At 44.5% G+C, this 26,296-nt stretch overlaps 1 protein-coding gene across 1 annotated transcript in view; it reads right to left on the bottom strand.

Annotated features, from left to right (window-relative positions):
- The window catches only part of TTC9 (tetratricopeptide repeat domain 9), a 29,991-nt gene extending 10,429 nt beyond the window's left edge, over positions 1-19,562 (bottom strand). Inside the window, exon 1 of the mRNA XM_065839990.2 lies at positions 19,087-19,562. Coding sequence (XP_065696062.1) covers positions 19,087-19,450 — 364 coding nt within the window. The 5' untranslated portion in view covers positions 19,451-19,562. The remainder of the gene's footprint in view (positions 1-19,086) is intronic.
- Between the last annotated feature and the right edge of the window lie 6,734 nt (positions 19,563-26,296).

A 26,296-nucleotide genomic window follows, 5' to 3' on the forward strand; every position in this document is an offset into this window, starting at 1 on the left:
AAATGGCTGAAGTCGCTTTCTAAAAAACCCATGTTTTCCAGCTTTCCTCACTTACCTGGCTGTTCTCTGAGCCCTCAAAATGATGTTCAGATGAAAGGACTGTTAGTTAGCATTTTATCAGAGAGACACCTTCCATGTGAATATCTCTGCTGGTTATGCAAATAGCTCAGTTTGGCCCAAGCTTTTGGCTTCTAATTTTGGCAGAGATAGTCCAAAAGTCTGAAGTAGGATGCATGGGTTTAAAAATGGAGATTTTGAACAAAAATATCAAGAGCCTTGCCTACCTGGCAATTTTCACCCAAGGGTAAATCTGCCTGCCAGAACAATCCTCCAGACACAGTTTACACCAGCAGCAAGACTCCCGCGGAGCCAAGGCTCAGGACCTACCCATGTCGCAGAATACTTAGGAGAGTGAGCCAAATTACTGTGCAAACAACGCTGGCATATCCCTACCCTGTGGCACGTTCCTTGGGTTCAGCACATTGTGTTAGTCATAACAGGAACTCCATTTGTTGCTGTTCGGGGCGATGAAAATGCCCCTACCCTACAGGAATATCTGGCGTTGAAAGTTTCACAAACTTCTGCCTTGTTTGCAGTTCTCTGTCACTCAGGTAAGCTGGTAGCACTGCTTATTTTTCATAGAATCGTAGAATACTTTGGGTTGGAAAGGACCTCCAAAGATCACATAGTCTGACCCCCCTGCAACGAGCAGGGACATCTTTGACTAGAGCCCTGTCCAGCCTGGCCTTGAATGCTTCCAGATTTTAAGGTTGTCTTGTGCCTTCCACTGCAGGAAAGAGTGAGTTGCTTGTAACTTTGTTGGTCTTTTAAGTTTTTGGTCTAAAATATTCCATGGACAATGTCTGCCTTTGATGTCTGCTTTCGGAAAATGTCAGCCAAGACTGTTCAGGTATTTTTGAAAAACAGGCTAGGGAAACATATCTTATTTTTCCCTTGTTAAAGATCTCTGGTGACTGTCTCTTCAGATTTGTCTCATGCCCTCTCATCGTTTGGCTTTGCAAACTGAAATCCGGCAGATATCATTTGTGTCAAGCAGGTGCCTTCTGTTATCCCCAGGGTAATCTATAGCCGGCCAACTGATAACCTTCTGAAAATAAAACCAGTATAGTACTGCATATTGTATTTCATAGAGATGACTTAGAGTTTGATACTCAAATCCACGGAATATTTTGTTCATCCTGGGCACAGTCCATTCTACAAAAAACTGGGGATTTGTAAACTTAGCATGAAAATTCTCTTACCGGGTCACTGGTTATAGGAAGAAAGAAGTTCAAAAATGAAAATAAAGCTAAGAGGGGTTATCTTAGTTAGGACAGAAAGACTGGCAGACATGCTTGCAAAGGGTGGAGGCTAGGGCTGAGAGACACATGGGGATACAGGCACAGAACTGTTGGGGTGGTGAAAGGGGAGAATGAGCAGGGAGTTGAGGTCTATTGAGGAGGCAAATTCTGGGGGGAGAAGTGGAGTTAAGAGTTTGCGACAAGGTGCTAAGGACGTAGAGACACGGTGAAGGTAGCCTGAGGACCAAGAGGAACATTTACAATGGTGAAATCCAAGCACAGAAAACTCGTCTCCCTAGAAGCGTGTGAGAGCACAGCTCCTCTAGCAGAATCTAACCACAAGCACAGTCCTGCTCCGCACTGGCTTTTTCTCTGCCGAGTATAATCACCAAGGGACAGTAACTTGCAATGCCAAAAGGTAGCCTTTGCTAACATTGCATGGAGACTGGAGCAGGTGTCCTACACAAGAGCTAATAGTAAGTCACCATTCTGTGTACCCATGCAAAAGGCTCTCAATTCAAACGACCTTTGTTTTCCTCCTCTTACACTGGGGAAAAGAAAAAAAAAAAAGGTACCTGTATGGATTTGTTTGGTTGCAAAGCAGAGAGAAGTAGCTAAACCCATTATTGATTAGACCTGAAGTAGATATTGTCTTTACCACATTTACTCTTGACTTCACCACTGGAGTTTAACAGCCTATGTAGATTATTATTCCTTGGCAAGTGCTAGGTACTTCAACCACTACAAACTCAAAGTCTGTTTCACAAACCGACAGTGGCATTCCCAGAAATAAACTCTGCAACATACTTTGCTTTCTGACGTGATCTCACCCTAAGTAACCAACAGCTCACTTAAGATCTGTTTAAATTGCAGGAGATGGTGCATATTCTTGCTCTGTTTCCATTTTGGAAAACAGATGACTGATGCTTTGATATAACTGCTTCAGGGTTTTTTTCAGACATTTGATTAAGACCTTTATATATCATTGAACAGGCTTTGTTCTCCTATCTCTTTAAAATTTGAAATAATAGGGCAGACTAGGAGAGTATCATACTTCTGTTACTTCAGAAGGCTTGGCATCCTCCATGGCAATGCTCCTCCTCAAAAAAGAGAAAACACAATGCTAAGTTCTGGTTTAAGTGTTTGGGAAGAAAAACTATTGGAATCTAACAAAACAAAAGAAACAAACAAAAATAAATGTGAGAGGGGGAAGGGAGAAGGAAAAATGTTTGTCCTGGAATAGTCAGCAATCTTCTAACCATGCCACTAATGGATGTATCATTAATATCCGTGTGCTGCAGTCTGTGTAAATGGTGTTTACAAAAAGCACATGCAGCTTAGGGATACCATTACTACATGAGATTGAAATTTTCACCTGTGTGTTAATAATTTGAAATGTAATTCTAAAATAAATCAGGTATGTGTCCCATCAGATGATGCTGAATATGTAAAGGGTTATCTTAGATTTAAAATCATGTTGGACTTAAAACACTGTAATTTTAATGTACAGCACAAAAAGATCTGGACTACTGGAATGCTTATCCAAATTCTTCTGAAGTTAACGATCCTGAGTGTGCGGACTGCACAGGCTACATGTGGATGGCACAGACCGATTTATAACCTGTGTTAAATTTTCAATCCAAACTGGCACTGAAAGGAGATGTATAACATGTGGGGATGTAAGAAGCCTACACCAAGGGCACAGAGCAGAGGTAGCAAAGCATCCATATCTGCACAGAGCTCCATGTGTGCTGTGCTTTTCAGGAATGCAACCTGGTATTCCTCAAAATAGGATGTTTAAAGCATCATTTCTTGTTTTGATGTGGTGGGGTTTGTTGTTGTTGTTTTCAGAGAACTGCTGCATGCAGTTTCACTACAAGGCTGAGACACTAATTAGGATCTGCAGCTTTCGAACAATCTCTTCCATGAAATATTTTTCTTCTTTCTCTATAGTCCAAGCTTGCAAACAAAGAGGATTTTCTGGCTTCTCATCAACAGAAAGCTAATTATAGACAGCTTGATAATGTCCTGCAATAATCTGATCAGCTGATTCCTAGTTCCTGGACAACCTTAATGGGATGAAAAGGGAATATCGGAATGACAGTACAACTTTCCAGCCAGTGGCTCTCATTATTCCCCTCCAGGTACCAAAAAGGCCTAAACATGCCCGTATGTTTCTGCTTGCAGGGAAAAGTGTGGAAAATTAAAATGCAAACTGTACGACAGGTTGTCTCTCTCTGTAGGGAGGGATTAATGCTAAATGAGGTGTGGATCCACAAATGTTTGGAGAGCCCAAAGAGAGCCACCTCTTCCAAGTTGCTTTCCCCTTCTTTTCAGACTGGCTCTCAATTTGTAGACAAATACCCTACTGTTCCTCCTCATCCTGCCTTCTTGGCCACGCTTTCCTTCCAATATGTAGCCTGGTCTCCTTCAGTTCTCCTCTGCTCCCAAGGCCTTCATACCTCTTCCAGAAGAAAGACCCTGACTTCAACATTCCAATTAGCTTTTCTAGGAGAGAGAGAGAGCCAGCAGTAGTGACTGAAGCATGCCAATGCTTCCATCATCCTGCATGTTACGAGGCATCCAGCAGTTCTCAAAGGAGCTGCCGGGTCTGTGTGTCAGGCTTTTTGTGGCTGGCAGCCCACCCCAAGACTCTGCCTATTGCCATCCCTTGGAGTGCACCGGGCTGATAACAAGATAAGTAACGGCTAATGTGAGCTGTCAGAACAAATCAGTTTAACTTCAGTCTGCGATAGGGTGATCAATCTTGAAGATAAAGGAGAAAGAGTAGATGTTACATATCTTGGCTTTTACACTCGTCAGATGACAAATTTTAGTGACATTTTCTTAAGCAAATTGAAGGAGAAGACTCTAAATGAATAGACTTAATTCTGTTAAAGTGAAAGACAATATTGAGTAGGGTTCCACACTGATCTGTCCTAGGCCCCATGGTATTCATTATTGTCAATAAAGACCTAAATGACAGACTGCAGAGTGCCTTGCCAATTTGCAGATAACCCCAAGATGTGAGGAGCTGGTGTATGACAGAAGACAGAGCTAGAATTCCACAGGATCCCCACAAACTGTCAGTGTCCTGATAAAGATAGGATACAATTCAACAGGGGCAAGTGAAAGGTCCTACAATCAGGCAGAAAAAAACCCACACTGGATAAGTACAGCAGGGGAACAGTTGGTTGGAGATTAATTCTTCTGAAAAGGATCTGGGGAGTGACGTGGATCACCAACTAAAGTCAACGAGGCTATCCTGTTAATGAAGAAAAATGCACACCAAAATGCATGAAACAAAGCAGTTTCCAAGGTGTGAAAGTACCGTGTCTCATTTTTTACACCAATCTTGAAAGAACATGTGGATGGATTCCACAGGAGTACCCTGACAATAACAGGTTGTCCACAGAAGACAGAATATAAGCCCTCAAGAAGACACAGAGGGAACACTGGCTAACAGTGTTCATATATGTAAAAAGAAAAAACAAAAAAACAAAACCAACCCCACCACCACAACCAAACAAGCAAAACCAACCAAACAAACCAACCAAACCCACAAAAAAAAACGTGATGCAGAGAAGGGTTTAACCAGGATACGATCTGCTCTTCTTGCACTTGGGAAGTAAGAAGAAGGCTCACATTTCAGCTGCGAAGAACCTTCTAGCAGTGAAGAGAGTGAAGCACTGAAAGAGACTGCTTGGCAAAGTTGTGAAGGATCTGAGCTTTGCAAGTGCTTAAGGACAGTTTAAGAAAACATTACCTGGGATATGTTTTATTTATACCCCTGTACCACCCATGAGTATGGATAGAAGACTCTTGAATTGCGTTCAGTTCTGCCATCCTGTTATTGATTGGGCTGTAACACTCAGAGCATGAACAGTCCTCAGTTCTCCTTGAGGGCTGCCATTTAGTGCAAATTCCTATCAGAAGGTCTTGCTGGAGATGTCAGAGCAACATCCTAGCCAGACACGTGAATATGTAAGCACTTAAGCGACAGCACGCATGAATGATTTCTGCCTTTGCTGTGTGTTTAGGTTCCTGTATTTCAGACTTTTCTAATTTTCAAGAGTCCAATTCTTCAGAAGTGTTCATTATTTCTAAATGATTCTTAAGCTACTTTAAGACAAGTGGTGATTTATGCTTCTTTTTTTTTTCCTCACAAATCCAGTGATACAATACTGCAGTTTCAAAGGGCCAAAGCTTTCAGAAGAAAGGAATTTCAGCAAACTTTTCACCTGATCCTTAAAGCTTCTGTTTTGAAAGAGCATTTTGACCTACCAGTTCCTGCAGTTACTGATCCTTCGAAATAAAACCAGAGACTTACTGAAAATTCTTAGCTATGGTAAGATTAAGGAAGTAGTTAAAACCTAGATGTTAAACAAAAAATCACTGTTTTCTGAAACCAAAATCTGCACCCAGCTGTGTACCAGCAAATCTTTATTTTACCAAAATAAAGAGCTTCGTGAGGAGATGATCTTCATATTACATCTTCTAATATCCATGCTCTTGGTTTTCCCAGCCAGGAGAGGTAGGAGCAAAGTCCTAGCAAAGCACGAGTAGAGTAAGAGCTTCAGTCAGCTTTTAACTACTAGACCATTTTGATCCTATGATATCCATAAATATTAGCTCCTCCTGCAGCCACATTAGAAGAGATGGAAGTACCTTCTGTTTGTTTTTGCCAAGGCCGTTATTGCTGATCTGCCAGGTGAAATGCCCTAGAGGTTTCCTCCTCTCTGACTTTATATTTATCCAGTAATCTTTGATCTGTCTTTTAAAATCAGTACTCACCTAGTCTAGTCAATATGACTTTAGAAATGTTTGGCCTTCAGAGCTACTGTTCCAGTTGATACTTGTTCTGCTGCCTCTTCCTTGCTGTTTGCTTTTGTTTACCTTGTGTTGCTCTGTCCTCTCACTGTGGCACCTTTTCTACATCATACACTTTCTGCCTCTGCCTTCCTGCTGCTGTTGACACCCGCTGGAAGAATCTGGTCTCTTCAGTTGTTTTCACAAGGGAAAAGTACACAGAATTTTATCATAAATCAGCAACATCAGATGGTGACAACCATCTGGTAAGTGCCTGGAGTTCAACAGCAGTCCAACTCTAACAAGTGCTTTCAAATATTTTATGATTCTTACCAGAGTACATTACACAGTGAAATTAAGGTCTGAACTGAATGATTTTTTTTTTTTTTAAACCCACGAGAGACAACAAGGAGGCTTCTGTAAGTAGGGGGACGCTTTGGAGGAACTCATGGATTTCAAGTTGCCTTCTCTACTGAAGAGTACAGCATCCTTTGCTCATTGTGGTTCAAACACTGACAGCAGTACTGTGAAATGCAGCTGGAACAGCTTGAGGGCTCTCAGATGAAGTCATTGGCAGTGGTGCATGCCACAACTGTCTCAGGCTTGGCTTACTGCAGCATGTTCAATTTGGGATGAAGGCTAGCACTTCATCCTGTACCACAAATAGGGCACGATGACATGGCTGTGTAACACCTGTGTGCTGTGCCCTGTGGTCGCTCACAGTTCACCTCCCAGGACATGTGAAAGAGCTGACAATTGCAGAGTCCACTGAGGGGTGAAGAACTGGCTGTCTCTGAGGTCACGTCCTTATGTACTCATACCATGTATAGCTGATAGGGACTGAAATCCTTTTGTTTTTTCTTTGAACCCTCCCTAGCTTTTCAGCCTCATCTGGGAAGATGAAGGGGTCAAATGGTGGGGAATATTTCTTTCATGGTCACAACAACCCCATGCAACACTACAGGCTCAGGGAAGAGTGGCTGGAAAGCTGCCTGGACAAAAAGGATCTGGGGGAGTTTGATGACAGACAGCTCAATATGAGCCAGCAGCATGCTCAGGTGGCCAAAAAGGCCACCAGCATCCTGGCTTGTATCAGGAATAGTGTGGCTAGCAGAACTAGAGAAGTGATCATCCTCATGTACTCAACACTGGTGAGGCCGCACCTCGAATACTGTGTTCAGTTTTGGGACCCTCACTACAGGAAAGACACTGAGGTGCTGGAGAGAGTACAGAGAAGGGCAACGAAGCTGGTGAATGGTTTAGAGAACAAATGTTACAAGGAGTGGCTGAGGGAACCGGGGCTGTTTGGCCTGGAGAAAAGGAGGCTGAGGGGAGACCTTATCACTGTCTACAACTACCTGAAAGGAGGTTGTAGCATGGAGGGCGTTGGTCTCTTCTCCCAAGTAGCAAGTGATAGGACAAGAAGAAATGGCCTCAAGTTGCCCCAGGGAAGGTTTAGATTGGATACTGGGAATAATTTCTTCACAGAAAGGGTTGTCAGGCATTGGAACAGGGTGGCCAGGGAAACGGTTGAGTTGCCATCCCTGAAGGTGCTTAAGAGACCTATAGATGAGGTTCTTACGGACATAGTTTTGTGCCGGAGTTAGGTTGATAGTTGGAATTGATGATCTTGAGGGCCTCTTCCAACCAAAATGATTCTGTGATTAATTAAAATAATAACCTGTTCACATGTTTTATCCAGGTCCAGTGTAGTCCAAAAGCTTTCTATTTTAATGATGTTTTGAAACAGAGAGAAACCTTTATGGCCACTGTGGAAGGGATAGAGAGGAGAACAACTGACAGAATCAAAGATCCAGAGGATGCCTGAGTCAACTGTTTTCTAACTAATTGAAGAGAAAGATGTGTAAAACAAAGCTCTCAACTTTATTTTCCTTAAAAATGCACTACACAAACATACACAGCAGAGTGGTTTGTCAGCAGCAGAGCCAACTAACCTTGTCTGTGTCAGGCTGTGTCATCTGGCTGAGCTTTGATAGACAATGTAAAGTGAGCTTAAGCATCACCCCTTAGTACAGTTGGGCTTCCGGCATCCTTGCCTCTTCCCTGCTCTCCATTTGTACAATATGAACTTGGTACCATTGAGACATCTGTCTCCATCAAATCTAGCTGGTGAATAGGTTTAAAAGTTATTGAGAGCAGACTGACGGGCACACTACTGAAAACATACTTGCTTATGACTTTTTTCCTTTGGAAATCAGGCTGAAAACAAATAAACCAAAGACCAGAGGGATGATTCAGTACATTATTTGCTTGAAAAAGTCAGGGTTTGAACTGTGCAGGAACATAAGCCAGTTCTCTAAAAAGATGTCTTCTCTTTAATATGAGCCATAGCAAAGTGTTTCAGGTAAAATTCCCACATTGCTCCTAAACCCTTCATTACCCACATCTGTGCAATGCATTGCTGGCAGTGGAAGAATGAGGTAGAAGTGTGTGTCAGATTAAACAGAGATCACTAGTAGAATACCTCAGGAATTAATTTCAGAATTGAGCTTGTTTAGTGTTTTGGTTGTGGGTTCGGGTTTGTTTGTTTTGTTGTTTTTTTTTTTTTAATATTCCTGATCTAAAAGTAGGAGCACCCTACTGACAGCTGGAAGATACTGTCAAAGGGGATGACAATGTCATGTAAACAGAACTACAAGACCTGGTGGACAGCAATAAATTTATTTGGAATGGAAGTTGATAATACAAAATTTAAGACCATGCTCTTTGGGACTAATAGGAATTTCTTGTAGAATTTGTGAGTTCATGAGCTGGAAACAACCAAAGAGGAAAAGGATGCAGATATGTTAGCTGATCGCAGGATGACTGAGTCATTTATGTGACATGTCTACGGAGAGGGAAATTAAAACCTTGGAGAAGTTTATTCATAAATCCTAACCAGTTAGCAGTGGTTCTCAAGCATGAAAATGTAATATTTGCTTTACAGTTTTTATCCTATCTAATGCAGCAGTGAATGTTGTGATTAGTTATATGTCTAAGCCTTCTTTTCTAACCTTATTAGGTTCTTTAGCTTCATGATACCTTCTGGCACTGTACTTCAAGTTAATCAGCCCTGGGTTTGAAAAATTATTTTGTATTCATTTATTAATTTAATTTACACCCCCCCACCATGAGAAAAGCTCCTGAGCTGCCTCAGTTCAAGCTCCATCACAGTAGTTAGAAAATGTATAAAGACAAACGAATAAATTTTCTTTGAACTTTGAGTATAGGTGAGGATCTTATGCTGCTCTGCTCTCCTTGCAACATGAACGCACTACTGTGTCTTAAGCAATTAATCACTGCAAAGCATTTAAGAGGATCATAATCCAGGATTTGAATTATGCTAGTATTAAAAAAATATGGTGGCTAAAGAAGGCGTTGAGGCTTAACTTTGCACCACATTGTTTGAGACAATCATCGCTACAGACGTGGGGCAGAGATTCTGATTTGGTTCCCTTTGGAGCACTAGGCAAAAGGTGCCTTTGCAGAACATTGGCTAGTGCTGACTTATGACTGTCTCCCAGAGCATCACAACAGAGTCCTTCCCTTGTGGTTCTGCTTCTGCAAGGTCAAGTCAGTGTGGGGACAATCTCTCCGAACAGCTCCTGTTCAGGAGAGGCTATGGCCATGGGGCCCATTTATTCTCTGAAAGACTGGATGAAACATAAATCTTCCTGCCCTCTCTCTCTCTAGCAGCCGAAGTGGGGCAGAAGAATGCAAATTCTCCCAGCTTCTTCCCTGTACTTGGTTGAAAGATTTTTCTTTGTATCATAAAGAAGCTTTACACGTCAGGGTGAATTTGTGGATTAGATGGTGACTCTAAGGACAGCACAGCACACCAGGGGTAGAAGTTTGTTAGTCACATCAGCCCAGGAACAGCCAAAGGAAGTACTAAGTGTCCTAATTTTCAAGCTCCAGACACTTCCTCTGCTTTTAATTTGCTTCTAAGAGTAAATTTCCTCTCCCACAGACTACACTGGGGAATGTGCAGGATAAAGATACCCCGTTGCTTTTTCTGTATTCTCCTCTCCATCTGCTGCAGGTAGCAGTAAACAACTCTGCTGCCTGGAGTCAAGCGCTAAGTCTTTCAAATTGGAAAAGACCTAAGATAAACAGCATCCAACTGGGCTGATCTGAAATCAGTCTTTGCATGTTAGGCTAAGCCTTACAGATACATCAGACAGGTAGCAAATTTCCACCACTGCCAGATTAGATTCTACCAAGAGGGCCATGAACCCTGTTGCTTTACAGAATAAGGTGACTTATAGCAAGATAGATACCTCACTTGAGTTTCCTCAAGTAGGAAACGAGCCGTGTAGATGTCCCTGATGTGGCCAGGCCAGAGCAACACCAGAGGCATGAAAACTGACATGTGTAATCAGGACATTGCAGGAGCTTTGTCATCAAAAACTGAGGAACACTAGTGTGGTGGCTCTTTGCAGGCTGACCCAGCTGTTCCTTTCCAGTAGCTCCAAGGCAAGTAGATCGACGGCTAGTTTAGCAGAGTTTTGCTGCCTGCCACTCCGATATGAAAGGAGTTGCTGTTGCCATCGATGCAGAACAATCTACGTGACAACCCCCTAAACTGGCAGCAAGTAACGGCAATGGGCAGTGCTCCTACTAAAGAAAGAAAGGGAATACTGAGCAGTGGCTGGAAAGGTATTCGCTTTAGTAGGGCAGAGATTTGACCTGTCAAACACAGGTGTATCAGAGAAGGAAAAATGCTGTAGCGTTGCAACGAGCGATCAGTGGCCTGCATCCTGAAAGGCTTATGCAGTGGTGTAAGGATGATTGTTCTCTCCACCTAGGGACATGTAGAGTTGCAGTTCCTGCATTCTTGATGGTATGTATGAGTGAATAGGACTGAGATATCATGATAATGTCAGAAGCCTGGGACACAGGACTTGCCAGGCAGTTCTGGGTTCTTTGGCAAACAGATCCATAACTGCCTGAGGTGCAAACAGCACGAAACTGCTCTTTTTTTTCCCTCTGATGCCTGCTGGGAGGCTGTTGCAGAACCATTCTGAGGTAGTGATTTATACAGCCTAAGGCTTTCAAGATGAGTATGTACTGCTAGGAGGGGCAAAGTTGTAATCATGACTACGCAGGACATGCATGTGTTAAAATTCATGTCCCAATTGACGACTTAGCAATTTTATCAAGGTGAATGACAAAGGGTGTGAAGATATGAAATACGGTCACATGCTTGGACATGTAGACACTGGTGTGGTGAGGTTCTCCTCCTTGTTATACGTAAATTGGTAACCAGCACCAACTGACTGGCTTCCTATAGGTGTCACAACAGAGACAGGCCTTGCAGAGAGCCAGAAAGGGAGAGAAGGTCCAACCTGAACTAATACACCACTGGCAAAATCAGCTCAAAGGAATTAGGTGCAACAAGCTGCTGAGGGCAGAGTATGAGAGCAAAGGGGAAAGATGGCCTCGCTGGCAGAAGCCTGGAAAGGGACAAAACTTTGGGAGGTCAAAAAGTCTAACAGAGCTACAGAGAGCTGGAAGAGCAAGCAGAGGAATTCAAAGGCAAAAGGCATGGACTGCGTAAGCAGCTCCGACTCCTGCGCTCAGAAACGTGATGGGAGAACTGGGTACACAGGATGAAGCCAAGGAGAAGCAGATGGTGCTATCCAGCCTATGATCCTCCGGGCGATGGCATGTCAAGAATTTTGGACAGTGCAGAGAATGGGGTGAATTCTGAAGTGAAGATTGTGACGTTAGCTATTGCCTATGAATAGTAACAGATGAGCTCTGGCATGTCAAGCTATGACAGCTAAAGATCATTGCTCCCAGCTGTCCCTTCTGCCATGGGTTATCATGGAGAGAAAACGTGACTGTGCCTAATTCATTCCCATGATTTGTCTTAGTACCGTTTCTAGCAGTGTCTGAAACTCTGAATGGCTACACTGAGACAGACTTTCTACTCCAGCTCCCCTTCAATGGCCGCCAATACCTAGGCAAGTGTGTAAGAACAGGGCAAGCTATACTGTCCTACCACCACCTCCCAACATGCTAGTGAGTGTGCTGCAGCTGAAGCTGCCTCCAGCAATTCCAACAAAGCTTCCAGAAACTGCACCGACTCTACAACCTTTGTTAAAGAGAACAGAATAGTAATGCTCCATGCCACCACAAGAAGATTTACCTGCATTCATCGATCAATGTCCTAAGCGTACTGTTTCCCATCCAAGATGCAGTGCAGGAACGAACAAAAGGAGACAGATTCCTGAGCAGCCATTAGTAACAACTTTCTGGTTAATGATAGCTAATATTGACTCTCTTCCAAAGCATTTTTAACCCTTAGTATTAGTCACTGGTATGCTTGCCTGAATATGCTGAAAACAAGATTAATAAACAGTTGTCTTCCTTCTGTATCAGTTTCCAACCCATGAAATAAGAGAACAAAGAAGAAAATAAATAACCAGTAAATTTCTCAAAACTTCGTCATGTATTTTCTCCCTTTCTTCATTTTGTTTCCTCAGTTTCATAGTCCTTTGTTTGTTATTTCCTATGAGACAGCACAATGTCAAGAAGAAACTGGGACCTGGCAATATTTAGATCTCCGCTTTTATTTTTACTGTTCCTTTCCTCACAGCAGCTCCTTTATCAGGTCTGCATTAGATCTCATCCTTAAATCCTAATTTGAAAACTTCCGATGACCCACCATTCTTGCAGCATCAGTTGCATTGCTCAGAGGATACTCGTAAGGAACTGGGGATGTGCTGCTGAACTGACAAGCAGTTCTAGGAGAAAGGATGGAGAAGTAGGTCTGGAGCTGGGTTAGAAATTTCTGGGTCTGAGCCCAAGTGAACATGAGGAAGAGAAGGATCCTCTACCTGCTGAACCACGCAGAGGTGGCCCAGCTCGCAGAAAACGAGGTAACCATGGAGCTCATGGGTGTATTTAGCAATAGACTGGGAACCAGCTTTGATTTGACACTAGGTTTTATTGAACCAGCTGAACCATCTTCAGCACAGCACTGGTGGAAACCTGTGGAGGCTGTTACTCATTGTGGGACTTTTGCTGGAGGAAACTTCAGGACAGCATTTCAGAAGAGGACAGAGTAAAGGTGGCAGGATGTGCTACTTAGGTATTTACTTAGGTAAACACATTAACCACTGCTCTGTTCTTAAGGAAGCTTTTTGATTTTTGACCTATCTTGCTTCAGCTCCCATGGTGAGCTGTAGCTAGACTTGGACAGATCTCAGCTCACCAAGACTGCAGCTCCTCGGGTAGTCTGGCAAGGGGCTCTATACCATCCCGATACATTGTTTCAGGCAAATGGTGACAAGGTCAGCTGGGACAGGTTTCTTCTCAGGCAAAGGGAATTAAACATGTGGTAGAAGTGGCTGCAAAAAAAAACCTGCCCCAGACCCTGAAGTTTTGAAAAGGCTTAGGAAGAATAGTGACATATGCAGAGGAAAATGCATCTCCTGCCTCAGCAAGAGAGATGCTGTCAGAGATGTATCACTTAAACCAAGTTTGGAGGCAGCTTGCTGTCCTTTCTCTCCCTCTATCCCACCTCCTGGCATCTGGATGTATTTCCATACCATCCTCTCAATGCACAAAAAACTCTTCCCTGAACACGGAGAATTTCATCCTCAAAAATACAACGGAATAAGTAAATTCAGAGTATTTTGAAAGAGTAATTCATGACAATGGCTTCAAATCCCACTTCTTTCTTAAATACATACCAGAGTTTGAGCCTATCACTAAAAACCCACACAGTCACCTGTGTTTATTGTCTGCTGCAATTGCACCTACCTGGAGCAGTAATTGCATCAGGCCTGTAAAACAAGATATTCCCATGCGTGCACTCTGGCTGGCCAGACATATCTAAACCAAGAGTGTCAGTAAACTCTTTCCTCAGTCAGTGAAAGCACAGATCACATCCTGCTCTGCTTGCTGCTGCCTCTCTTTCCCACTGTATGGCATCCTTACGGATGGTGTTTTTTGTTGATGCCGCACATAAAAAATAACTTCACATCAAGCAATAATCCAAGACAGCTTTAACACCCACAGCACCATGTGTCCTGGTAGAGTCTGTACTTGTTAAAAGCTGTATACTGGGATGCGATTTTAGCAGAGACTCTTTGTGAGGTGTCCTAGTGGGTGGTCAGTGGAGGCAAGTTTTACCAGCTTTTCTAATGTTTAGTTACATTTTTACTTGGATTAAGTATTATAGGTATTTTTACTTGTATTTCTCAGTGGGACTGCTCACCAATGTCTGTGCAACTGGTGATGTTTGGGAGTAGTACCTCTACACTGGTCTAGAGCCTGAGGGTGCCGGGAGGCTCCTACACTGCTGGAAGGGCCATGTTTTGTGGGACTGTCACTATGACCTTTGCATAGTCATGAATGGTACCAGTGCACATTTCTGCCGGTGCAGGAGGTCAATCATCATTATCCAGGCTGACACATATCTTGGATGGCTACATTTTGTAATACTCTGTGCAGTATGTGTGCCCTCCTGCCAAGACTCCCAAACTAAACAGTAAACATACCTGAATGGGAATATAAGCACGTTACATTAAATTTTCATTAAGGTAATTAACAAAGCCCTACAGTACTCCTAAGAGGTCATAAATGCAGACAGATAAACTATGGTTCAAAGAATGAAAAGATTCGGGGAAGATAATACAACTGGTTGGCACAGAGAGGAAGGATTAGAAACCCAGATCCCCCAGCACTGCTCCTTGTCCCCAGTTCTCTTCTCTGGTTCCATTTCTCCTGCCAGGATTAGCTCAGGCATTTCTGTGTGCTTAGGAAAACCAACAAAGGTTTGCTTATCGTGCTGCAACATTCCCTCATGAGAAAGGCTTAAAACTATGCTTACTCTTAGCATTTTGCTGCTTTGGAATGACTAGGACTTGTTTCTCTCTGCAGAGCAGACATAGTCCTTTTGATCCTGTAAACTTCTAGGCAGTAATACTGGAATAAAATGACCATTGTGTTTAATGAGAGTAATGGTTGCCTATGTAGGAGGTAAATGATCTCTTCCTGCATGCGATTCATAAAGCATTTAAGTTTCTTCTAGATCAAAGATTCTGTAGGAGTGGAAAGGAGGAGACTAAGACTTGAGGGATATTTGGCCAGTTTGCTTTTTCCGCATTCTTCATACATTCATCTTTTTTCAAAAGAACACAAACCACTGACTTGGGGGAAACTCAGCTGAATGTACCATCAGGATGAGATTGTGGTGCCTGTTCTTTATTTTTCCATAGGGCTGAGAGAGGCAAAAAGAGGTCAAGTGACTTCTTCAAGGTCAGAGACTTATGGTGAGTCATAAAGGATGGACTGTCTGCCTTACAGCCCTGCATTCATTCCACGAGGTTCGACGCTGCTGGTAGGCTTTTTCTTTGCCTACTCCAGCATTTCCTGGGAGCCTCGACTGTGCTGCTGCTCTTGCATCTGGTGACATTTGTCAAAGAGACTTGTGGTAAAATGGAGGGTATCAGCAGGCCCGTGTGAGAATGCGGCAGCGCTGGATTTTGCAGATGTGAGGAGGAGTCCCTTTAAGGCAAAACTCTTTGAGTTTAGACTGAAGCCCAGCTAATAACTTGTAGAAAGAAATGCAAGCAAGTTGTGAAAATCCTAGGCCAATTTAAAACACAGTAAAAAACCAAAAAACCAAAAAAACAAACTGAAATCACCAGCAGATTTGGGATTCTTTGAAACAGGCTAAATCGTTTAGGTTGAGGAGGTGCCACACAGCTCCAGGGGACTTCAAAAAACACAACAAATAGTGCGGGGCTCTGGTTAAACACAAGAGTTGGCCACCCCACCTCGCAGTACAAGAATTGCCTGTTGAAGGTGCTCTACAACAGAAGCAGAGCTTAACATGAATCTGTGTGCACGTTTGTGCCTAAATTTACATTCTGCAAGGCAATACATGCACTGACAACAGTTTAGTATTTGTCCACATATTCTTACACATGTAATCAGTCAGATTAAAAACAAACAAGCACCAAAAAAACCAAAAGCAACAACAAAAAAAACCCCAAAAAACAACCCAACCAACCCCAGCCTTTACCTATGAGATTGCCCCAAATACCCTTTGGGTGTATATTTCTCACCTGCTTACTGGGCTAAATGCATATTTACCCATAGTTGATAGTCTCCTCTGACCGGTATGCTGTATCTAAACCAGTAACTCCGTGTGTGTGTGTGCATCTATGTGATGCAAAACATCTCTGACAGGTGGATTTGTGGTGGCCACACGAAAAATGACAGTGCAAAAGCAAGGTGGGCTTCTTAAAGGCTATGCTTAGAGAGTAAGTGGAGGTGCTAAAAGAACTTGATAATAAGGACACTCAGATGACAGCTGCTAATGCTACCGGTTATACATCAGAGCCAAGCAAAAAAACTGCCTGCTCTAGAATTATCATGTCCTGCTGCTATGCCCTCTGCACTGTGCAGATTTATTTATCTTAAAAACAGCTCTAGGCACCTATTCAGTGCTCAGAAACAAAACTCCCTGCATTTCCCTCTCTTTCCCATATCAAATAACACTGATTTCAGCTCAAACAGTGTGTACTCGTGCCTCTGCCAAAGCCCACTGTGTAAAGAAACCAGTGGCTTCTGCTGGACCACACTTAGAGAATAAAATCCCACTACTGCACTTCTTGAAATTGCTATTAGAAAGGTATAATAACGATTATGCCAGTTCTGGGGAAAGTCCCTCCCCCTTCTTCCCTTCAGACATGAATTCATAGATCCTCCTGCTAGAATGGGAGCTCTGGGACTGGGCTAGGAGTATCAACACTGCAATTCCAGTTTAAGTGCACCCTCCTCTCTCCAATATGCAGGGCATTTCTTTAACATTGTGTGTAGACAGCTCAGCAGACATGCATGAAGCTATGCATTTCTGAGACAAATCCTGTTTCCTCCTCTGTGCGTGCCATCTACTGAAAACATGTGACAACTGGCTGTGCAAAATAACACCTTGACCTGCTGTGAGTTTGTCCCAGGAAAAGCACTGCTTGCCACTTGAGGGTTAATTAGAATCACCTCCTCTTAGCTTCACACTGGTTAAAATTAGGAAACAATCTGTTCAAATCTAGGTTAAAGATGGAGCACGTTTCTCACACTGATTGCTACTTCTGACAAGATCAAATACAACCAACAGTGAAAATAATTCACCACACAAACCCAAAACAGTAAATAAATTTGCTGGACAACAACCATTACATAGCACAACTCTGTCAGCAGGAGCAGACACACTTCTAGCAAGTGGAACTGTGCACTCAGCAAAGAATGCCACAGAAGCAAATCCCATCCCTCCCTCCCACTTCATTTACCTACTACCTACCACATCTCATTTGTATCTAACAGAGATATTTCCTGTGAGTACTTTTTCAAAACCAGAAACCCACCAAGCTATCTTGTTCAGAGTATTATGGGCTCTTTGTATAACCCTGCCAATTTAAATTATACTTGCCAAACACAATGGATTTTAATAAACCCGTGAACAGAAATTTGGAGACACAAAATTGCAGCTATGCAATTATGGTATCACTCTGGAATCTCACCTGCCTCTCCCTCTATGCGATCTCAACAGGCTTTTGAAGGAAGAGCATTTGAAAGCATGATGAAAGGAGGATAAATTGTGCCTACCACTACATCCCAAAAGACATATCACATATAACAGTTTGACATGGACTAAGACAAGATAAAATTCTGACTTGGTGTTCCAAACCATTTGCTTTATTCTGCATCTTTTTTAGCACTAGATGACATGAAACAAAGCTAACCAACTCTGTCTAGAGAGCCAAAAGACAAGTGATCATGACAGCTGACACACTGATTTTCACCATTTCCACCCCCAAGGATATGAAGATTAATGAGTGACCCCTCATCCTTTTGGAAAACAGCACGGCTTTATTAATGTTGTCATTTTGTGCACCTTGTTCAGGGTATGAACATCCTCACCCTGTACACACCTAGGCACAAGTTTTTGCTTTAGAGATGACTTCAGACTTGGAAAGAAAATATCCATGTGCTGCTAGGGACCAAAAAATAACCTCTGATCCTGCAGTTCTTGCATGGGTAAAGCTCCCTGAAGTCCACAGGAGTTCTGCCTCTCCAAAGACTTCACAATCGGCCCACATAATACAGGGTGTTTCAAATAAATGGACCCAGTTTCAAAAGGTAGTGATTTTGTATCGGGTCCATCTTGTTGAAACACCCTGTAGTTCAACTCCTCACCCCACCCTTCCATCCTTCTGCAGCACTTCTTCTGAACAGATGGCAGGGAGCAAAGGGAGTGATGGTCAAATGTCAACTGACCACAGTGGTGACTGGTGGCTAGTTGAGAAGCCACCACTGTATTTGCTTTCAACTTTCATTGTTAAGAGGCCAAAAAATTCTTTTTATATCTAGTAGTATTCAGAGCTACTGCAGCAGTGCCCAAACCCTTCCCATTCCTTACATCGACTGTGGGAGAGTCTCTCTCTCTGTAATACTGTTAATTACAGGCACCAGAATTGGAGCTGTGGTGAAGGGACTGAAGGACATCGCGGGCTGGAGGGAAAAACACAGCATGTAATCTCGGCCAGTTCACGCGCCACAATTCCCCTAAGTCTGAGCATCATCCCACGTACGCACTGCTGCCCCATCGCCCGGCTCCCGAGGGAAGGGGACACGGGGATCAAACGGCGGCGGCTGGAGCAGCCCCGGGGAAGGGCTGTGGGGCCGCGGGGCTGCAGATGAGCCCCCGCGCGAGGAGCGGCCTGGCCGTGCGCCCCCTCCCCTGCGCTACCCAAGGCAGCCGAACACCGAGCCGTGCACCGGCAGCGCTTGTGTGTCACACGTGGGAACAGAAATAAAAATGGAAGGCAACGGAAGGCAAGGAGACGAAATCAGCAGAGAAGAGAGGCAGCGCTCTTTTGCGGAGGGGAAGGGAAGGGTGCGCGGCGCAGGTGAGGTGGGGGGACCCCGCCACCCCACGCCCCGCGGCCCCGCTGACCTGCCAGGCTGTTGTAGCAGTCAACCTCGATGGCCTCCACCGCCTGCCGCTGCTCCTCGCTGAGCCCGGCGGCAGCTGCGGCGGCTGTAGGGCGCTGCCCGGCCGGCTCCTGGCTCAGCAGCAGCAGCAGCGCCTTGAGCTCCAGCAGGGCGCGGTGGTACTTGCCGATGGCCTCCCGGAATTTCTTGTCCTTGTAGCACTGCGCCCCTTCGCTCTTGAAATCCAGCGCCCGCCCGATGAGCTCGCCCGGCTCCGCGCTGCCCGCCGCCGCCCGCGGCTGGGCTCCCCCCGCGGGGCCGTGCCCATCGCCCGCCCCGCGGCCGCCGGCGTTCAGCTTCCCCGCCGCCGGGCTCGCCCTCTCCATGGCCGCGGCGCCGCCCGGCTCCCGCGCCGCCCTACGCGGGCGATGCCGCGGCGCCCGCCGCCGCGCTCCCGGCCTTGCCCCCGCGCCGCTCCCCGGCTCCGCCGCTCGCTCCCATCCTCCGGCGGCCGCCGCTCCTCCTCCCCCGCCCCGCAACCCGCGGGGCGCCCGCCTCCGCCCGCCCCCGCCACCAGCCGCCCGCCGCGGGCACCGCCGCCCCCCACACCGCCGCGACCCCCGCCCAGCGCAGCGCGGAGCGGCGGGGGCGAGGCCGAGGTGCGGGTGCAGCGGCTCGGCTCCCCGCTCTCCGCGCTGGCCGGGCGAGGGGCGAGTGCATGGCCGCCCCCTCTGCTGCCCAAACTGGCCGTCCCCACAAATCCCCCGGCTGTCCTCCTCCTCTCCCTCAGATTGAGATCCCCACAGCCCCTGGTAGCCGAGTCCCTTCCCCATCTTGTGCCTCGCCCTCCTGCACCTTAGGGTCTCGTGTCTCTGGCTGCAGGCTGGGATCCGATCTCCTCTTTTACCCTCCTCACCCCGATTTCCCTTCTCCCTCACCTCTGCCAGATCCCACCAGGGACCATGCACCCCCACACCTGCTCAAGGTGTGCCTCAAGGTGTTTTGGTGCATATACTCCATATTACTGGGCAAATAAGTGCTGGGCAAACAAATGCCAGGCAAACAAGCAGGCTGCGTCCACTGCATCAGGGCAGCAAAGGCAAAGGCAAAGGCCTGGCAACTGCCCTGGCATCAGTCACTCACGGACTTTGATTTTCCTGAAACAGGTTTTCCCACGTGCTGCTGAAAAGTGGGTCAATGCTCAATACCTGGAATATTGTGTGGTTTGGGAGTATTGTTGGGGAATGGCTCTCCTCTTGCAAACAAATGGTGGAAAAACTGCTGTGAGCACCAGGCTTTGCTTTATTAGGCCAAACACCACGTCTGCATTGTGTATTAGAGCAATTTGATGTATTTTGGGTGCATTGTTGTGCCAAAATATTTTGTAGTTTGTACCTCATGCGTAAAAATAAGAGGGTGGATGAAAAAAAAAATAGTGAGATTTTATTCTCGATAATATATTGGGAGGTGTCTTTTCATTACCCTTGTAACTTTCACATGGTAAAGCTGCAGCTGTGGTACAATGTGTTCAAGGTTCCCTCTGCAACCACGAGGACATTTTAAAATGGATACTTGAGTTTCTCTTTGAGATATGTCCAGCCTAATGTGATAGCATGTGGTGGTGCTGTGCTGGACAAACTGGGATAGCTGTGCAGCACAGCTCCATGTAGGGGTATTAATGCAGGTCTGGAACTGGTGCCTGGATAATTCCTTGTTAGCAGGGCTAATAAGTCTGGGTTTATGCATTGGTAACGTGAGTCTGCTGCTAGGTTTCTGGACCTTGCTGAGGTTGTCGTCACAGTGTGGTACAGACATACATCTATTACACTTACTTGAATCCAAGAGCCAGAGACTCAAGGAGAAGCAAATAGCATCATACTTGTGATAAAAGTATAATTTTGAAAATACTTGCATGAGAGAAATTAAAGCTAAGACGTTCAGCAATGATTACATGATTTTGAGTGCTTTGATTTCCAGGTGCTCTAGATACATCTTCACAAAATCTTACTTTATGTAAATGTATGCTCAGCATTTCAGGTTTCTCAAGCCAAGAATAAGTTACTTAAAAATCTTGCTCAAAGTATGTGTGGTCTAGAATTAGGATATCCTGGGGGCCGGGTGTGGTGTTAGATATTAGCCACAGTAGCTAGACTGGAACCTAAAAATTAAGGAAGGAGAATTCCTGCTGGGTCATTTTAAAATCTGTCTGCTGGTCATCTTGTACAAAGTAGGTTTAAGTAATTTCAGAAGTTCCATTGTACAATTATTGGTTGCTGTTCAGGGGACTTCACAAGGACAATGTATGTCTCTTGTGTTGGAAAACTGACTTTGCCAGAGGAAAGAAGATTGCCACCTTTTTAGTTTCTCGGATCTGAGCAGCTGCAGAAACAATTGAAGAAGGGACTTGTTTCTTGGACAGTGGTGTGGCAAAGTGACATTGGGAGTTGATGTTGCTTTCCTCTTTCAGAATTTGCCTAAGCCCACGGACATACATGATATAGGGGGCTCTGAGACATAGGTGACTTTTCCTTCTTTCTCCCTATGTGTTAGCCGTAAGGAAATCTTTGAGATTTCTTCCTTTGGTAACTGGTCATCAGTGGATGACTGAAACAAGCTATGCAAAGCTGAAGTTTTCTTACAGAAGAGCCTGGCAATGGTCCCTTCCAATATGGGTGCAAATCTGATCAGAAAAGGTCACAAAATATTGACAAAAGTGGGTGCTCCTGACATTATGAATTATACTGAATATACTGAACTGTGGCTTAGTCCCAAATATTGCTTACGCACCCAAATGAGTTTTCCATCTTGTAGTTCTTCCAGAAATGTCCAGGCTCTCTTCCTGACAGATTGCTGGTAAATACGAAGACGAATGTCACAACTGTGTAAATCCCAAAATAGACGATAGCAGAAGTGTTGGAATGATTGCTGTTTGTTGGCCAACTTAGACTCTATGTTGATACCAAACAGTATCCCTCAGCTGAGAGCTGGATGTCTCAGACAGAGAATTTAAAGCTGCCATGAGATTTGTGCAGGATAATTGGCAAAGGTCAGTTTAGCCCACCAGCTCCTTCCTCCTAGAGAGGAGCAAAGTAATGTGCTGGCTGCACTAAAATATTTAGGAAACATCACAATCTGTCATAGAGCCACCACATTGACCATTCTTGTAAGGGATGACTTTTGTTTGTTTCTCTTTTAAGGGGAACCTGGTGTTTGAGGGAAAACATGAGAAGCTATCGCCCTTCCAAGACAGATAAGATTTGCACCTGAGACATACCTCACATTTCATTTAACATATGACGTGATGTCCAGATCTAGATTTCAGCTCTCTGGGCCCCACTACACTCCTCGTACAGCCTTGCAGATGGTCAACACCTGACAGGAACCTGAAAACATCAGAAAGAGGAGGTTTATATACTATATAGGAACACTGGACTGTGAAATAAGGCATACATTCTGATAAAACAAAGCCAGTTTGCAGTCATTATCTGTATGCTGTGAGATGAGGTCATGGTATTGGTCAGTATTAGCTATTGTGCCTGTCTTTTGTCCAACGTTGAGGTTTTTGCCCATAGAAGCAGAACATGCTTATCTGTCTCATTCTGTACCAGATGGGGTGTGCCTGTCTGTCTGGATGCCCCTAGGTGCCGTGAGTGTCTAAAACTGCCTGGGTGTGCCTGTCTTTCCTCCTCCACACTGAGATTTCCTTAGCATGTTCCAAAAGCGTACACTTGTGTTGCTCAGTTATTACTAGTATTATTATTATGCAGTCGTCACATGCTTCATAGTGATATTTTAGGATCTGTGACTCACCAAACCATAATTTCCTGCTCACAGCTTACCTGAGAAAAATTGTGAAGTCCTGTTCACAGTGGGGAGATATGTTCTTGGGTGAAGCTGTAAATATTGAGAAAGATATTGGACACTTACATGTAAGATCTTCACGCCTTCCTTTAGCTGTGATTGTTTGCATCTGCCCAATGGGATGATTAATTCGCAGATGTAGGACAGATTCCTCTCATTTCAGGACAGTGCTATAAGGAAACCAGAAAGGCTTCTGAGGAGAGCTAAGGAGGTTGGCTACCTGGGCTCTGGGAATGCATTTTTCTAGGTGGATGTGAATTTGCTGCAGCATTTTTGCTGTTGGGTAAGATTTTTTACAAATTGAAACTTTAAGGGCTGCCATGAGGACTCAAGTCTATATGCATTCAAAACCAGATATGATTTTGGAAAGTACTATAGACTGCAAGACCTCAGTCCAGCTCTCTTTGTGCATTCATTGGCACTGATGGGACTGTTGGCCATGTGAGAATTGTTTCATCAAGTCCTTTATGAACAGAGAGGCAAACCAAAAGCGTCGCCCCTTTCCGAACGGGCCGAAACCAGGTTGTGATGACAATGCTGTCAGATCCTTGAGAACAAGAGAAGAGGTCCCTAACTCCCTCCATTCAGCTGGAAAGAGAATTCCCAAGCTGCACCAAGCTTTCAGCATACACAGCTGCTGCTGCTACAGTCTGTCACCAGATTAGTCAGTCATCCATTATTTATTTCCAAATTGTATGTAAAGCTCTGTGTCATAGCCTTTAGTCCATGTACATGGAAAAGAAGAGACAGAGCTTCTGAAAAACCTGGGAAAATAAAAGCAGAGAAACCTCTGAAATCCTTTGCTTGGAAGATTGTCTTATGTAGTTATATCCAAATAAGAGAGGAAAGGGACATAAAATCATATGGAACAAAATGTTACCACCTTACTACAAATTCCTTTGATCTCTCCATATGATTTGTTGTAATCAACAATTTCTTTTAACACGAGAGATCCTTTGTTTACAAGTGTTCACCAAATGCAGCACACTTCACTCAGAGAGTGTTGTGCATGTGTTTTCTTCCACACTCTGGGTTGTGTGATGGGTCAGTCGATCCTGCTGGGCTGTTTGATGCCTGCTGATTGCCTGGTGGAGAATGGTTAATCAGGACTACAATGAATTTCCCAGGAATAGTATACAATCAAGGAAGAATAGTCAACAGAAATGTTTGCAGGCAAATAAGAATGTCTCTGTGACAAACCATTTCTTGGGTCTGTATATGAGCAGCATCTTTGTCATGGAAGTGTTTCCTCATAAAGAATATTAAGAGGTAGATGCTTAAACAGAACAGCTGTTCAGAGTTAAAATGGCTGTTCCAAATGCTGTTTTCAACATACCAGATTCTTTATTTTTTCATAAAGACAATAGCAAATTGCTAACTAAGAGGCCTAGCCATGGAGGCTAAAGGACCCAGGATGGGCCAAATCAAACCTATTTATTACAATTCCCAGTGTTTCTTTTTGCATTTTAATTAAAAACGGGTACTCCAATTTGCAAAATGGTGGCACTGGAAGAGAATGCTGCCAACAAAGTTTGAGAAACACTTTTAGTCTCTTAAAATCTGTTGTTGACAGCCCATCTGCAGCTTGCAGCTATAATCTCTTGAGTGAACCCTGATGTTCTGGGAAAGCTCTTGCACTTTGCTCAGGCTGGACTAAAGAGCAGTAAGGTTGATTCCTCTGTTGTGTTTGAAGAGTACATTTGGAAAAAAAACCACCTACATGTCTCTTATCAGGCAGATAATGAGAATTGCAAAGTAGGCACTTCTTTATCTTTCAGCCCTCATTTTTCTTCTATCTTATCTACTAGCATCCAAGGCTGTCCTAATTCTGGAGGCACATCTACACCAGGCAAAGGAGCATGGTGTGAGGGTTTTGAGCTAGCAGTGACCTAGATCTGATTTGAGAGCAATGCTTTTACTGAGACCCGAAGGAAGCAGACCCTAGCTCCATCGTCCCAGTTACTACTCCCCCAGAGAGACCTGCAGAACTATATCATGGCAGGATGGGCTGGAGTTGCTGTGCATCAGCTGCTCCCACTCAAGTGGCAGGGTGCCTGCTCTGACCCCTCCTGAAGGTGAGGACACTCATTCTTGTAAAGCTGAAAGACTGCTTGTTGTGCAGTGTTAGTGGGGAATATGAGACTGCATAGAAGCTGTTGCTGCAGGGCTGCTGATGTCTGGCATTCCCTTACTGCCCACGTAAATGGCAGATAGTTCAAGGTTAGTGAAGATCACTTAACTTCCAGAGGTGGAACAGGTGATACTTGGTGTTCAGATCTATACAGGAGTGTAGAGTAAGTCACCTAGGTTTGAGTCTAATCAGACTGTGTGCCAGGGTAACTGGAAATTGAATCACTGAACAACATAAAAAGAATCCTAAAATGCACTATTTCCCTGTAAATCTTGGATTGCTGGCAGTCTGAAGAGACACACCATCCAGTGATCACCAGCAGTAAAGCAGGCTCAGTTGATGCATCCACATTAGGACTCTTACCTAGTCTTTATGTCATGTTTACACCTTCAGGATCAAGCCATGATTGCACCCGCATTCCAGGATAAGAGCATATTTATCATTACTTGCCCATTACCTACGTAGCTAACACCAACACCACTGGGTTGAACTCAAGAGTATTGAACCACCCCTGAGCTTGAAAAAATGTCTCTCTCAGTTTTGTGGCTCAGTCTCTGTTTATAAAATTAAAAATGAAGCGTGGGAGCAAATGGGGACACTTGTGTTTCTAATTGCTTGCTTTGTGCGACAGCCAGATAGTGCAAGGCACAGCTATTCCCAAACCATTTTACAGCTGAACTGCAAGAGGAAAACTGTGAGCGCTAATTTTACAGAGCAAGCAGACCTGCTAGAGAAGTGGCTGCCTTTTTAATATCTCTCCCAGTGACGTAGGAAGGAGTTAAGATCTCACAACAAGCTGAGTTGTCTGGAAAGTTCCTAGTTTGGCTATGTCTTTGAAAACAGGGGCTTACATGAATTGTCTCACATGTGGCATCCATTTTTATTTTCTGATGTCATGGGGCAGTCTTCACTGAGGTGAAGATTCAATGGCTACCAACTTTGTCATGCATGATGGGTACCAAACCCCGGGCTCTGGGATGGCCCTTGCTGTGCTAGATGTACCTGACTGGGCTGATGTCAACGGGAAAGTTTCTGTGGTTTTCCTGTCTGATCTCAGAAGTCCCTGCAAGTTCTAGAGGGTGATCAGATGAGAGGCCTCCAAGGAGAAACAGGCTATTTCAGGAAGCGTGGCTGATGCTGCAGTAAATGGTACTCTCCCCTAAGAGAGTACTTAGCCACTCTAACAGCAGACTGGCCCTGCAGCTCAGTTAACTCCGCTATCTTGGGAAGAGAGGTGAGA

This window comes from Patagioenas fasciata, chromosome 5 (assembly GCF_037038585.1).
Source record: "Patagioenas fasciata isolate bPatFas1 chromosome 5, bPatFas1.hap1, whole genome shotgun sequence".
Lineage (NCBI taxonomy): Eukaryota > Metazoa > Chordata > Aves > Columbiformes > Columbidae > Patagioenas > Patagioenas fasciata.